This window comes from Musca autumnalis, unplaced genomic scaffold (genome assembly GCF_047663935.1).
Source record: "Musca autumnalis isolate F117 unplaced genomic scaffold, ASM4766393v1 scaffold_2, whole genome shotgun sequence".
Lineage (NCBI taxonomy): Eukaryota > Metazoa > Arthropoda > Insecta > Diptera > Muscidae > Musca > Musca autumnalis.
Window position 1 is genome coordinate 117,908,218 of NW_027411755.1, and position 14,055 is coordinate 117,922,272.

The 14,055-nt window shown below is 36.3% G+C and overlaps 1 protein-coding gene across 4 annotated transcripts in view; it reads left to right on the plus strand.

The window, feature by feature from the left end:
- Window positions 1-286: 286 nt before the first annotated feature.
- The window catches only part of BicD (Microtubule-associated protein Bicaudal D), a 90,129-nt gene continuing 76,360 nt past the window's right edge, over window positions 287-14,055 (plus strand). For 2 of the 4 annotated variants that reach the window (XR_012410447.1, XM_073969046.1), the window contains exons 1-2: window positions 302-487; window positions 768-1,852. Coding sequence is in view for 2 of the 4 variants with exons in the window: in XM_073969046.1 (XP_073825147.1) it covers window positions 1,616-1,852 (237 nt within the window). In the remaining 2 variants the exon portion in view is untranslated. Of the gene's footprint in view, window positions 1,853-14,055 lie in introns of all 4 variants that reach the window. The other 2 variants (XR_012410446.1, XM_073969047.1) reach the window with 1 other exon arrangement.

Genomic DNA, 14,055 nt, shown 5'->3' on the forward strand with positions numbered 1-14,055 from the left:
TCCGCAAAACCGAAAAGCCGCGAAATTTCTATTTATTTGAATGCATTTTAGGTTAGGGGGTTTTAATCCGATAATATCGATAGACAAAACTATCGGTCGATTTGAATTTTTTTAAAAATAATCGATATTATCGATTTTTTGTCTGCTCTACTACAGCCCTTTACTTGTTTGATTCCTCCATTCTCACATGGTTCCTTCATTTTCTTTGTTTTCTAAAAAAAATCCTCCATGCCTATTCTTCGTTTGAAATTATCGATAAAATAATCGACATTTTATCGAAATAAACGACCTCGAAATCCCTGTGTGTGCTTAGTAGTTGTTTTGTAGTGTTGGTGCCGTTTAAGAGTTGGTTCGCTCTTCTTGTTGGCCCCAAAAAAAATAATTAAAAAAGAAATAACGATACTGATTGCAAATTTACCAAAAAGAAATAAACAAAAAATTAACAAATAATGTGCAGTATTATTTGTTAAACAAAACCAGAAAGGAGGTAACAAAAAAGCAAAAATACATTTCTGGTCGTGGAACGTCGGTGAAAAGTAGATTCCAATAAATTGTTTTTGTGCAAAAAGAAAGTGTCCAAGATAAATGAAAAAAATCAGTGTAGTGTGAAAAAAGCCAATTGATGGTGGAAGTGAAATCGTGATGTCACAAACGTTGGTTTAGGCCAATAAAGCATAATTATTTTATATTAAATATATTTTTCTATTCTGCTTGGTTTCTAATAAGATTTTTTTATTTCTTTATTTCTTCTTTTTATTTTGTTAAAGTTGTGAAAAAATATCCAATTGCCAAAGAACAAAGAATAACGTTAACAACCAAAACCAAAAAAGAAAAAAAAATTGTGTGAGAGAGAACTAACAAGAGAGTAATTTTCGAGAGACTACTTTTGCATGTTTCTCCCTCTACCAGAAAAACAAACAAAAAGCAAATCCCGAACCAGAATTTAATGAAAATACGTCCACAAATTAAACAAAAATATTAAATTGCCCAAAAACGACGAGTCTTAATAAATATTTTATGAAGAAAAAAGACACAAAAACCCTCCAGTTATATATTAAAAGTAACAACTACAAGCAACAGTAAGAACAACGATTTTAACAACAATTGCAATTACTTCGGCCAATACAGCATAATAAGCCAAATTATACAGTCACAGTTAAAATACACTATTGACAAAAAAACAAATTACTACACATCTATTACATACAGTACACATCACGATTCCGCCCACAACAAGAAATAAAGTTGTCACTTCTTTGAAAGTAAAAGAAAATACAAAAATTTTATTTATTAAAAAAAATATCTCGAAAACGTCCAAAGACTTCCTGTTTTTCTCCCCGTTTAATTTATATCCGTGCCCGTCCATTACATACCGACACAAACAGCCCACACAACAAACAACACATACAACAATAACAACAAAACTGAGCAACGTAAACTCAATACCAAGCAATATCCTTGCACAAGCCACTGGGAGACTCACAGCAGCAGCACAAGTCCTTTGCCAGGAGTGTAACTGCTGTGTCGAAACGCCGTGAGAACACCCGTCAACCAAAGATTTGCTGTCACAACGTTATACCCGTATCTATTATAAACATATTCAGTCGTTTACAACATGTCTCTGGATTCAGGTGCTAGTGGCGGCGGCGGCACATCGTCCAAGACTATCGATGAGCTTCGCATGGAAGTAGAACGTTTGACACGTGAACTCGATCAAGCTACAAGTGAACGGGCTCAATCCGCGCAATATGGTCTTTCCCTCTTGGAAGAGAAATCGGCCCTGGAACAACGTGTCGAAGAATTGGAAACCTTGTATGACAATGCAAAGCATGAATTGGATATAACACATGAAGTAAGTTGTCTTAAAGTATTTATATATAAATTTACATTATGTTTAATAAATATATTGGTATGTTTTTAGCACAATAGATTATATCTGATTTGATAACTATAAACTGAGCAAACATTTGAATAGATTACCAAGAAATATTAGCCTATATTAGAGTAACAAATGCGCCAAAACAAGATAGGAACGTGGATTGTTATCTCACATTTCTACAAAATAAGATGAAATATGACACAGAAAGAATCGACGGAAACAATAGAGACATTCCGATGCTGATGATATCTCGGCTAACTCTACACATTTAGAGGAAAATAATCTTACATACTCTTTAGAATGCACTGAGAATAATTTTTTCTTGTAGAATTCGTATACTTCTCGAGAAAATGGCGGGAATCTTTAAGGCCACCAACAAAAGTTGTGCTTTGGTCTTAAATTATGGATGAAAAAATTGTTCGCGTACCTGTGTATAACTATAAATTGGGGCCAACCCTATTACTGCGCACTTAAAGCAAGAGTTCGAATTTCAGGTCATGAGCAAAGTTTTTTTTGCCGCGATGTATCCAATATTTCGGCTGTTTTGTATAAATTCTCCACGCTGTTCGGGCACGTCTATAAAAAGCATGTCCCATATCATTGTGTAAAAAATAGAATCAGCCGCACCATTAATATAAAATAAGTCGCCCCCTGTTACAGTGGGGCAAATAGTTTTTATCTGAACTAGGATATGACAAAAAAAATTAAAATATTGGAATAAGATTTACCTGTATGGTTGGATCCATCCGTCATTATGTTGGATTATCTGTTCCGTATAATCTCCATCAAACTCAAATCAATTTAATATTGCCACGCTTCTGATTCGGTCAGAAACGGTCCGTTGAGTTTCGCACAAAGCAAATATGTATTAAGGTTGTCTCATCAGTCCAGTTGAATGTAACATGAAAGTCGAAATAAACTGTTGTGTAATGAATTCGTCGTAAAAATAAAAATAAATAAATGCTGTTAAATCACCTCAATTAATGTTAAAAATTAAATTTACTGTCAACAATTTTTGAATACCGAAACTAATAATGTTGAGTGGTTAAAATCAATTTTGTATGCCCAAGCGAATTGAATTTTACAGTGGGAGTTTGTTGTGGACGCGCTAAAACAACAACAACATGAAAATATGACAACAATTGATAGCAACACACTATTTTCTTGTCGTTGTTGTTGTTGCAGCATGAAACCTACGTAGAAGCATGGTTTTGATGCTGGCTTGGCAGCCGCTGGCCGAAGAAACACTATGGTTTCGAGTCAATCCGGTACGTAAGAACCCACTGCCGTGTGATTGACTGTTTTCGTGTGATTGTTGTTTTAATGCGACGCTCGACAGACCAATACTGGCTTACAAATTCCTTTTCCAAACAAAAATTAAAAATTTTTTATTAACCCCCAGTTTTTGTAAAAAATTTAATTGTTCTCACACGAATTGTCAAATTTTGTAGATCGATTTACTCGCTTTAGAGCGCTGATTTTTAAATGAGGAATCCTTAATGATATATGGAACGGGTATACGAAAAATTAGATGTGTATGTCATCTGGGGGCTGAGCTATTATGAATGCCTAAATTATTACGAATATAGACGAACGAACAAAAATAAGTTACAAAAACTGGGGGTAACACTTAAGGCATTTTCTCGTATCTAGAGACTTGAGATATGTGGGCGCGTATGGAGATTTTTTTTAATGAATTTTTGCTAAGGAACGATCTCAAAAAGTGTATTTTCGTGGTACAAATATCTCAAAATGTACATAAGTTGGCATATGCTTCTTTCCAGATAACACAGATATTTGTTTTTGACTGCAATGCCAAGTTCAAGGTTTGCATCTTCCGTCTAAAAAGTGGATAGAACTTTGTCTGATACAACTGAAAATTATAGCGTTTGTGTCATCAATTTCATCATGTACGATTCACCTTTGGTGTCATCCTTGCCTGGATTCATTAGCGAGACCAAGCTCCACAACGACTTCAGAACGATTTGGATGGCTTGCGACAGGTTGAGAACTTTAGGCACATCCAGCTGTTTCAGCATTACCATTGAGATTCCATCAGGGTCCAAGGCTTTGGATGATTTAGCGCAATATCATCCATTGTAAATTGTGATGGTTCTTCTCGGCGTGAAGAGATCTAAGGGGACGTAGTACTCTTCTCTTCGCCCTAGCACTGCCGTTGTGCTCGACAAAGGATGACTTCCGAATCGTCAGATGCTTTACAAATGTCTGTGTTTCTTAAAGCAGTGATACTTAACAACTGTGAAGCTACGCATTTTTTAATAACTGACAAAACATTTAATGACAAAATTATGAAAGGAAGAGTTCAAATAAAAGCCACTTTTGATATTGAGAGGACTTTATGACTACTTTATTTTCATCGCTAACTTACCAAAAAATTCGTTAATAACCGAAATGAATAACTCAAAAAATGGGATAGGGTATCGCCCTACAGGTGACACCAAGGTTATGTCTGGCGAACTGTGGCACTCTCCGCTAATTCTGGTAGGGGCCAGCAGCTCAGCTAGACTATACTCCTCTGGTCGTTTCCGAGGACCGAAAGACATAACTCATGATGGGCAATAAAGTCCCCAAATACCAGAGGGTTATGACCTTCGGAAAACGGGTTAATGATGTATACGTTCAGCAATTCTACCTCGGCAATTCCACACCTGACTGCTATCCCCATACATTATATGTAAGGGTCGGGGATAGGGATGTGTTGAACAGACTGGTGCAATAAGGAAGCTAATCCCCCAACTCCATTTCAGGTGCGATCATCCTTCAGTATGTTGTAACCATCACAACACTGTAAGCTGCAGTTGTTCTTGAGCTAGTGTTAAGTGCTGCGTGTTGGGCTCCTGTAGGGAGGCTGCGGGAGGGTCTCGTATTTTGACGACGGCTAACTGGGGGCTGTGTTCACGCAGCATGCAGCAACATTGTCCCTCACATGGACGAGTCCAGTACAATCCGTCAGATGTACCCACTACCGATTTCTATAGCTTTTCACTGAACTACCGACATCTATAGCATCTCATCGTTCGAGAGTTTTGTTGCGCTCCGGCCACCCAGATTGTTGGATGAACTGGGCTAAATCGACTTCATTTGTCTGAAACATACTTGGGATCTTAAATCATTATTTCGATGTGGCACATTTTTGAGCGCGTTAAAGTTCGTCAGCCTAAATGCAGAGCGTATAAAATGTTTATTTATTTTTTTTTTTTTTTTTGAGTCACTAAAAATTCTAAACTTATTCAGCAAGATCCTTTTAAAGTGGCTCGTAAATTTTGAACATAGCTTTACGAAATTTGGCACAGGCACTTTTACGTTACAAACGGTTGATATCGACCAACATATTTGTGCAGCTCTCATTTACTAATGTGCGAAATAATAGAGCCACAGTTGTTTTAAGGCATTAAACATTTCAAAAACACTTCTGCAAAGTATGTTATAGCGCATTTTATATACATATGTATGTATGTATTCTATATAACTATGTGTCCCTCCCTCCCTCTGTCCATCTTAACCTTGTAAACATGCCACAGGTCGCAATTTTGATCGGATCGTTACTGGGGGCGCCAGAGAGGAAGAAGCCAATTGATTTTGACGATGATCGGAATGGTCAAAAAAACTTATTTGGATAAAAATCAACGTTTTATTGTTATGCGAATATCTCCGCTTCTATTAGAGATATTGTAACGCCAAAGACTGTTGATGGTAGAAGAAAAGGTCAATGGAAGACGGTGGTCAAACCACGGAGATATCGCAATGGAAAATACCATTTTCATTTTTGGGATTTGAATTGTAATTCAAAAAAATGTAAGTGTATTAGTGTAATCAAATAATTAGATCTCCATTTTCTAGAATTAAGGTAAATTGCATACAAAATATTGTTTTTAAAGTAGCTAAGAAATTTAGGTGGTTTCTTTGTAATTATTTAAATCGCCCGCAAAATTATAAATTGGCTTCAGTTACAAAGCAAATAAATAAATAAGTAAATAAATAAATAAAAAATACCACAATTTTTTCCTCCATTGCTCCAAAAATGACGTAAAACTTGTTTGATGTCAACTCTAATAGAACGTACGTGTTGTTTGAAAACAGTTTAAAAGTACTTATTGTTATAGCCAACCAAGTCGAAGTAGAAAATGCTCCATTTAATAACAAGTCTGATTTTTTAAATGTTTAATTAATGTAATAATAAAATCCGAAGAAAACATTGCATACTGATATTTGTCGTATTCAGTTTGAATAGAACTTTACAATATTCTTAGTTTACAACAATTAAGTGTTTAATGCCAATAGGAAGTTATGCTAAACATTTAAATTTTCTGCAGCAACTGTTCGTTTTATCGCCAAGAGTTATATGAATATTATCTACTTTTATTATTATATTCAAAAATTATAAACATTAGCCAGCTACCACCTACAAGCAACATTTCAATTGTTCAAATTTAAAACGTTTTAGGTTACCAAAAATTAAAATGCATGGCAGTAATAAGCATACGAGCTATCTTGCGCAAATTTTATTTATCAAATTGTGTTTAAAAGTTGGCCAGTACGGAATTGTTGATATTTCTTAACAATATTGAACTCTATGTATTTAGTTCAGTGGCGAATTTTTTGTTGGACTGAATAAACGCATAGCTTTTATTGCAATAATTGCTTTTATCAAACTTTCCGATAAGACACAGATAGTTTGAGAAGAAAAAAAAAATGGACATAAGGAAAAAATACTCTCGTATCATGTTTCTTTTTGTATTTAAAAATCGATTTGTAGCCGTTGCCTTTTATTCCTCTAAATTGTATTATTTACAAACTGCCTCTGGGCTATATTTAAATGATGTTGAACAAATTTCCTAACGCTTCTTTGCTACTTTAACTATCCCTCTTTTTGTTTCTTGAATTCTATTAACTACTCTTGGCTGTGTCTGCTAAGATATTAACAGGTGTTTGTTGGCTGGTTGGCTGTCTGACTAGTGAGCAAGATTGCTTTAGCAGTCAGTAGTCAACAATTGTCGGTATGAACTCTCCATAATTTTGCTTCTTTGGTTTTACTTTATTTTGTGCTCTGTGTCTGACTCATACCGGCCAGTGATCACGTGGCGGAATTCTTTACGTATTTTAGCCAACATAGACTGTTGGCGAGGCGACTCAGCTCAGCTCACTAAAAGCGATTGTTAGCCAATGGTTGGTTGGTTGTCTCATTTCAAGGTACTTGAAAGAAATGTGTGTTTGCGTATCTGAGATTTTGTTTTTGCAATTGGAATTATTACTTTACAGAGAGTGACGCTAGAAGAGGAAATGAATAAAATATTGAAATATATATTTTGCATGCTAATCGCTCACAATCGATGATTGTTGATTATTTCAAGGCTATCTTGTGGCTTAGGCAAATAACAAAAGAATGAGTTATTTAGATCAGAAATAATTATACAAATTAGATCAGAAAGTTTTGAAGATAGGTAAAAATTATCAACTTTCTTTTCCTCTATTCAAATTTATATAATTTCAAATCAAGTCAACGTTTTATCGTTCGCCAAAGACCTTCGTGTAATGCTGGACTAAATGTTTTTTATTTATTTAAATACTGTTACGGTTAATATTTTTACAAAACCTCAGCCTCAGATTTCGGTTCAATCTGGTACGAAAAAACCCGCTGCCGCGTGTGACTTTGGTTTGTCGTGGCAGCTGACGTTCTTCAGCTGCGATAGATGCGGGATGTACTCCGAAGACCGTAACCACACGGTAGCTATTTATGGCATCTGCGACTGCATCCGTGTGAAAGCTTAGCAAACCTGCCTAATAGGCTTGCTGATCTAGGATATCATGAAGATCCCTCCTGACATGCCTGTGTGGGGGGTCCTATCCACCATATGGTGATTGGGATGACTCTCACGTTAACACCCGAGCAAGTACTGCAACGAGAGAATGTCATTGTGTTGCTGTACTGGAAGAATCTTTGTCTCCTCATGCAGATGGTCCACTGAAGACATGAGGAGACAGTTCTCAGGGCGGCATTGTGACAGTTTTAATATTTTTCTATGGCGTTGCCACTTTTGTTCGCTGACTGGCGCCGCATAGCTTACCACAGACCGACCTATTGCGTTATATGTGATCAACAAGGGTTCTTTGTCTGCACAGCAAGTACTAACGGCAAGGGACTTGAAGACCTTGTTCCTACAATTCAAGTCTTCGCAGATAGCTGTGGTATGTGCGGACGACATGAACATCCTGTCGAATGTGAACCCTACAATTTTGGGGTAGTTTGTAGTCGGAATTCTGCTACCATCGACCATAACATTCAACTCTGTTCTCACCTCTGCCGTCCATGTGGTGAACAGAGTGGCCGTGGATTAAGTGGCGGAAAATCAGTCAAATGGTAGTTCAGTCTTTTTTTTTTATTATTATTAAGTCTATAGATTATATAATCCTTACAGACTAAGTTACAACTAAATATTTACAATAAATATATGTTTCATTAGGTATTTAAATGTAATATAATTTTTCGTTTTACTGTATTGCGATTATCTGAAATATCGAAAAGATCGTATAATTTATTAAAATCAACAAAAATTCGACGTAGCGGGTCATTATTTGCATAGTTTGATCTAAAATAATTTATTTGCAATAGCTGGTAGCTTCGTGATGGTCTGAAAGGGACATTTATAAAGATTTGTTTAAGATAAAATACGAAATTATTTTTCCTTGTAGAATATTTAAAAGGAATGTTACATTCAGCATAACACAGCATAACACAAATGACATCTGGTAAGGTACCTGACGCCAACATCGTGTAATCATTTGCACGCTTAAAGATCTCCATGCCGTCTAGAGGGGGTGGAATACAGGAAAGGTAGAGGTTCAACAGATCCGGAGATATCATCCCACCTTGGGGAAATCACTTTTTCACTTTACGGGACTTCGACTTCGTGTTCTGAATTCCTAGTACGGGTGGCATCCACACCTGTAATTGCTTACACTATGCAACACTGAAAATGCAAACAACTTCTCTTATGCATTTTTTGAAAGTACATATTTAGACTATAAAAACCCTAGTTGGGTTTTGTCCTGTCAGATCCAGTTCAGATTTTATGACCTCATCTAAACCGGCTAAATCTACACTTTTTTGCATTTATCCGACCTTTATCTCGGAAACGAATAGGAATTTGGCGTTGTTGTCTTTAGCAATATTGTAGCCCTAAACTGGTAGAACTTATCTTTTGAGAAAACCACATAAGAAAAACTCCATCTAGGGCATCAAAATCTATAAAATATAGAAAAATTTACATAATTGCTGAAATTCTGGTCAGTATCGGCTAAACTATTGGAAGTTGAACCAAGTAACCTTTTGCAAAAATCTTCCAAATAAAGTTCTCAACAATTTTTTAGAACATTCTGAAACTCTAAAATGCTTACTTCCTGTTGTTTAAGCGGTATTTTGCATCATATCTTTTACAACACGTATTTCAAATACAGTTCACACCAACAGTTTATTCTCGCATTTCGGATTTCACTACATTATTGACATTTTTATTAAATCGTCGTTGAAAAATGTACTGAAAACAACGGCATAGAGGCATTTTACAACAATGACATGTTCTGAAGAGTTGTGTATTACATTCCAGGGAATATTTTTCCAAAAGAAAATATTCAGAAAAAACTAACGGTTTTGGAGATACGGTGCGAAATGTATAAAAATTGTGTATTTTTTGCATATATTTTGAAATTTAAGGCAATAAATGTAGTTTTTCGAGCTCATTATATCTCCAAATATTTTATTCTTGTCCTTATCTACAAATTTGCTTCAGAGGTCAGAAGAAGATTCGCATTGGCTTCAGAGATATAGCCCCGAATTTCTTTAAAAACTCAATCTTTAACCGTGTTTAGATGGGGCCATAAAATCCGAGCTGGATCTGACACAACAAAACCAAACTAGGGTTTCTTGCCGTTTGGGTCTGTACTTTCAAAAAATCCTGAGTTCCAATTGTTTGCACAAATTTTCAAATTTGGCCGGAGGGTAGTCTACTCGATGTCCTTTAACTGCTTGGAGTGCTTTACAATATCAAAGGCTTCTTATAAATCGATCACAGCTTGTTCTGGTTTAGTCCTCGACTAATATGTGTGGAGATGGCGTATAAAGCTGCAGTAATTCGGTGCTGCATACGCAGGTATGCCATGTTGGTGGTTTTCCGCTACTTCTGGTGATTTTTGACGTACAAAAATGTTTAAGCAGGGATGTCAACTGTTCCGAGGTAAAAATCGCTACATTTTTTATTTTTCTATGGCCTGTATTGCCTCGGAACCCGCTTTCTCTTTTTATTTTTTCCCCTATCCTCCCTTTTTTCACCTCCTTTTTCCTGTAGCTCTTTTCTACTGGATGATCACAATGGACCGGAAGGTCTCCGAGTGACGCAGTCACAATTAGTGACTGCACATCCCCTAACCTACCTCGGAACCCAGTCTCATGATCGGTAACTGCATAGCTACTTCTGATTCTGGGAAGGAGTAAAGCCTCAAGAGCTTTACCTACGGACGACAAACGCAAAATCAGTCTGTACGATTCACCTTTGCTGGCATCTTTGCCCGGCTTCAGTAGCGGGAACACCCAACCTCGGCCTCAATGTTGGTGGTTAGCGGCGACAGGTTGAGACATTTTTTTAAAATACTCAACTCCCGGCTCATTCAGCATTACCATGGAGATACCGTCAGGGCCTAACGCTTTGGATGATTTAGCGTTCCCGATGGCATTTGCAACATCATCCATTGTGAATTCCTACCCGACGGGAAGAGATTTAATGCGACGAGTACTCTTCTCTTCGCCCTGTCACTCCCAGGTGGTTCGACAATTTGTCGATTTTAATTGCGCACCTCTTCGGATCAGTCAGCGTAACGTCGTCAAACGTGACTGAGGTCCTATCTTCCATCTTTCCACTGTTAGAAGTTATTTAGCCGTCAGTCTGGAAGTAATTCGAACGAATTTGAATTCGAATCGTCTTAGAGAAACATGCTATAAGTATCACACGACACAAAACACCTTTTCAACTGCCCCGCCAAACCTACTCATCTAACTCCAGTGGAACTGTGGTTACATCCCATCGAAGCAGCCGCTTTCCTGGAGCTGGAGATAGACCCAAAGCAGATTGAACAGAAAAACGAACATACAAACATAATAATAAACACTGTTACAACAACAATATAATTCCTGTGTTTTAGTTTGCGTCTCTAAATTATTCTTTATAATTTGTCTAATATTTACACATGAGGTATGGTCGGTGGTCAGTTAATTCTATTGTTCTCCTGCTATTCAAGTGAAACAAGATAACAAGATATTGTAACAATTATTGTGTGTGTGTGCAAGAAGGAATGCATCCTGTAATATTTTGTATACATACATATGGGGCATGCTTCTTATACGCTGGAATGTTATTGTGTAGAGAGTAGGGATGCTGATCATGACATGGCATGTGGGCCACAATGAAACTAAGAATTTTAGATATCATAGGCCTATGGATTCTCTACATTGTAATATAGTCGTATTTTCTACAAAGAAGTAGGCATTTTTATGTCGTTGTAAAATCCAGAGTGGGTATTTTATTTCAATATAGCGAATTGCTATGATTGCACACGATTTCTTTATTTACTGCGTTTTGAACCCATTTGACGAATTTTCAATATTATGTTGCTCAAGTTCAAAAACTAATCACGAATTGCGGCTTTAAAAAAATTCTTTAAAAGTCTCCAGAACTGTCTGTGTTTAAACAAAATTCGCCTAACAACAAAATTCAATTAATGTATTTTATTTAATTGTTTCTGCTCCGATTTCTGCACCAATTAATAATTGTTTCGATATCCTGGACGGTAGTATTACAGACTTTTGTCTGTGTGCGTTTGTCTGCAACTACTTTTGATTGCAAAACAAGAGAATGTGAGATATTGGCATTTGCCCCACCCATCCACCCACCTACCATCAGTAACAAAAGATAAAAAGAGGAGACTGCCATTGTTTTATCCATAGGATATTGTATTGTTTCACAAAGCAAACACAATAACATCAAAAACAACAGCTACAACAACAGTCGCAATAAAACAATCTCATTTACAATGACCCTGAAATCGACAGTGGGCGAAAAAAATAATTTCTATAGGTTTCAAAGACAGAAAATTAACCAAGTCGATTAATGAAGATTTAAATATATTTAATAAAATAAATAAAATATTTATTTATTTTTTACAAATATGTATACAAATAAAATGAAATAAAATAAATAAATTAGTTCTATAAAATGATATTGGATAAAAACTTGAAGAAATTATGTAAGTTTTTAATTAATTGAATTAATCGAGCTAACATGACCTAAGAAGGGAGTTTTGTATTGAAAAAGTGAACCAATATGCGACGATCGTTTCGCTGATGATTTAATTCCGATGCCTGTGAAGTTATATTGGAAATTATATTGGAAAAATTAATTTTTAGCAAAGGCGCAAACCATTCACAGGGTGACTCAGAGAAAACATATTTAACTAAAATTGGAGAACAAATTGAATCGCAAATTATAATTTATGGTCATAACTATTAAACTAACGGTAAAGTATAAACAATTCTGAACAAAATGAATGAAGGAGGCATAAATACTTGTTTAATATATATCAAAGAGCTGTATTGAAAAAGACACTGAACAGAACAGCCCATTGTGCCAAAACTATAAAATATGGGCGGACGAAACTTGGCTTAAATTAAAGGTCTCTTGAATAGCTATCAGCCAATATATAGATTTTATCCGAAATCAATTTCAGAGATCTGCATTTTTGCGATCTACCTTGGGCCCACCTATGAAATATATACTGAACATAATAGCCCACTGTTCCAAAACTATAAAAGATGGGCGGACGAAACTTGGCTTAAATTAAAGGCCTCTTGAATAGCTATCAGCCCATATATAGGTTTTATCCGAAATCAATTTCAGAGATCTGCATTTTGCGATTTACCTTGGGCCCACCTCTGAAATATACACTTGACATAATAGCCCACTGTGCCAAAACTATAAAAGATGGGCGGACGAAACTTGGCTTAAATTAAAGGCCTCTTGAATAGCTATCAGCCCATATATAGGTTTTATCCGAAATCAATTTCAGAGATCTGCATTTTTGCGATCTACCTTGGGCCCACCTATGAAAAAGACACTAAACAGAACAGCCCACTGTGCCAAAACCATAAAAGATGGGCGGACGAAACTTGGCTTAAATTAAAGGCCTCTTGAATAGCTATCAGCCCATATATAGGTTTTATCCGAAATCAATTTCAGAGATCTGCATTTTTGCGATCTACCTTGGGCCCACCTATGAAAAAGACACTAAACAGAACAGCCCATTGTGCAAAAACTATAAAAGATGGGCGGACGAAACTTGGCTTAAATTAAAGGCCTCTTGCATAGCTATCAGCCCATATATAGGTTTTATCCGAAATCAATTTCAGAGATCTGCATTTTTGCGATCTACCTTGGGCCCACCTATGAAAAAGACACTAAACAGAACAGCCCACTTTGCCAAAACTATAAAAGATGGGCGGACGAAACTTGGCTTAAATTAAAGGCCTCTTGAATAGCTATCAGCCCATATATAGATTTTATCCGAAATCAATTTCAGAGATCTGCATTTTTGCGATCTACCTTGGGCCCACCTATGACAAAAACACTAAACAGAACAGCCCATTGTGCAAAAACTATAAAAGATGGGCGGACGAAACTTGGCTTAAATTAAAGGCCTCTTGAATAGCTATCAGCCCATATATAGGTTTTATCCGAAATCAATTTCAGAGATCTGCATTTTGCGATTTACGTTGGGCCCACCTCTGAAATATACACTTGACATAATAGCCCACTGTGCCAAAACTATAAAAGATGGGCGGACGAAACTTGGCTTAAATTAAAGGTCTCTTGAATATCTATCAGCCAATATATAGATTTTATCCGAAATCAATTTCAGAGATCTGCATTTTTGCGATCTACCTTGGGCCCACCTATGAAAAAGACACTAAACAGAACAGCCCATTGTGCAAAAACTATAAAAGATGGGCGGACGAAACTTGGCTTAAATTAAAGGCCTCTTGAATAGCTATCAGCCCATATATAGGTTTTATCCGAAATCAATTTCAGAGATCTGCATTTTGCGATCTACCT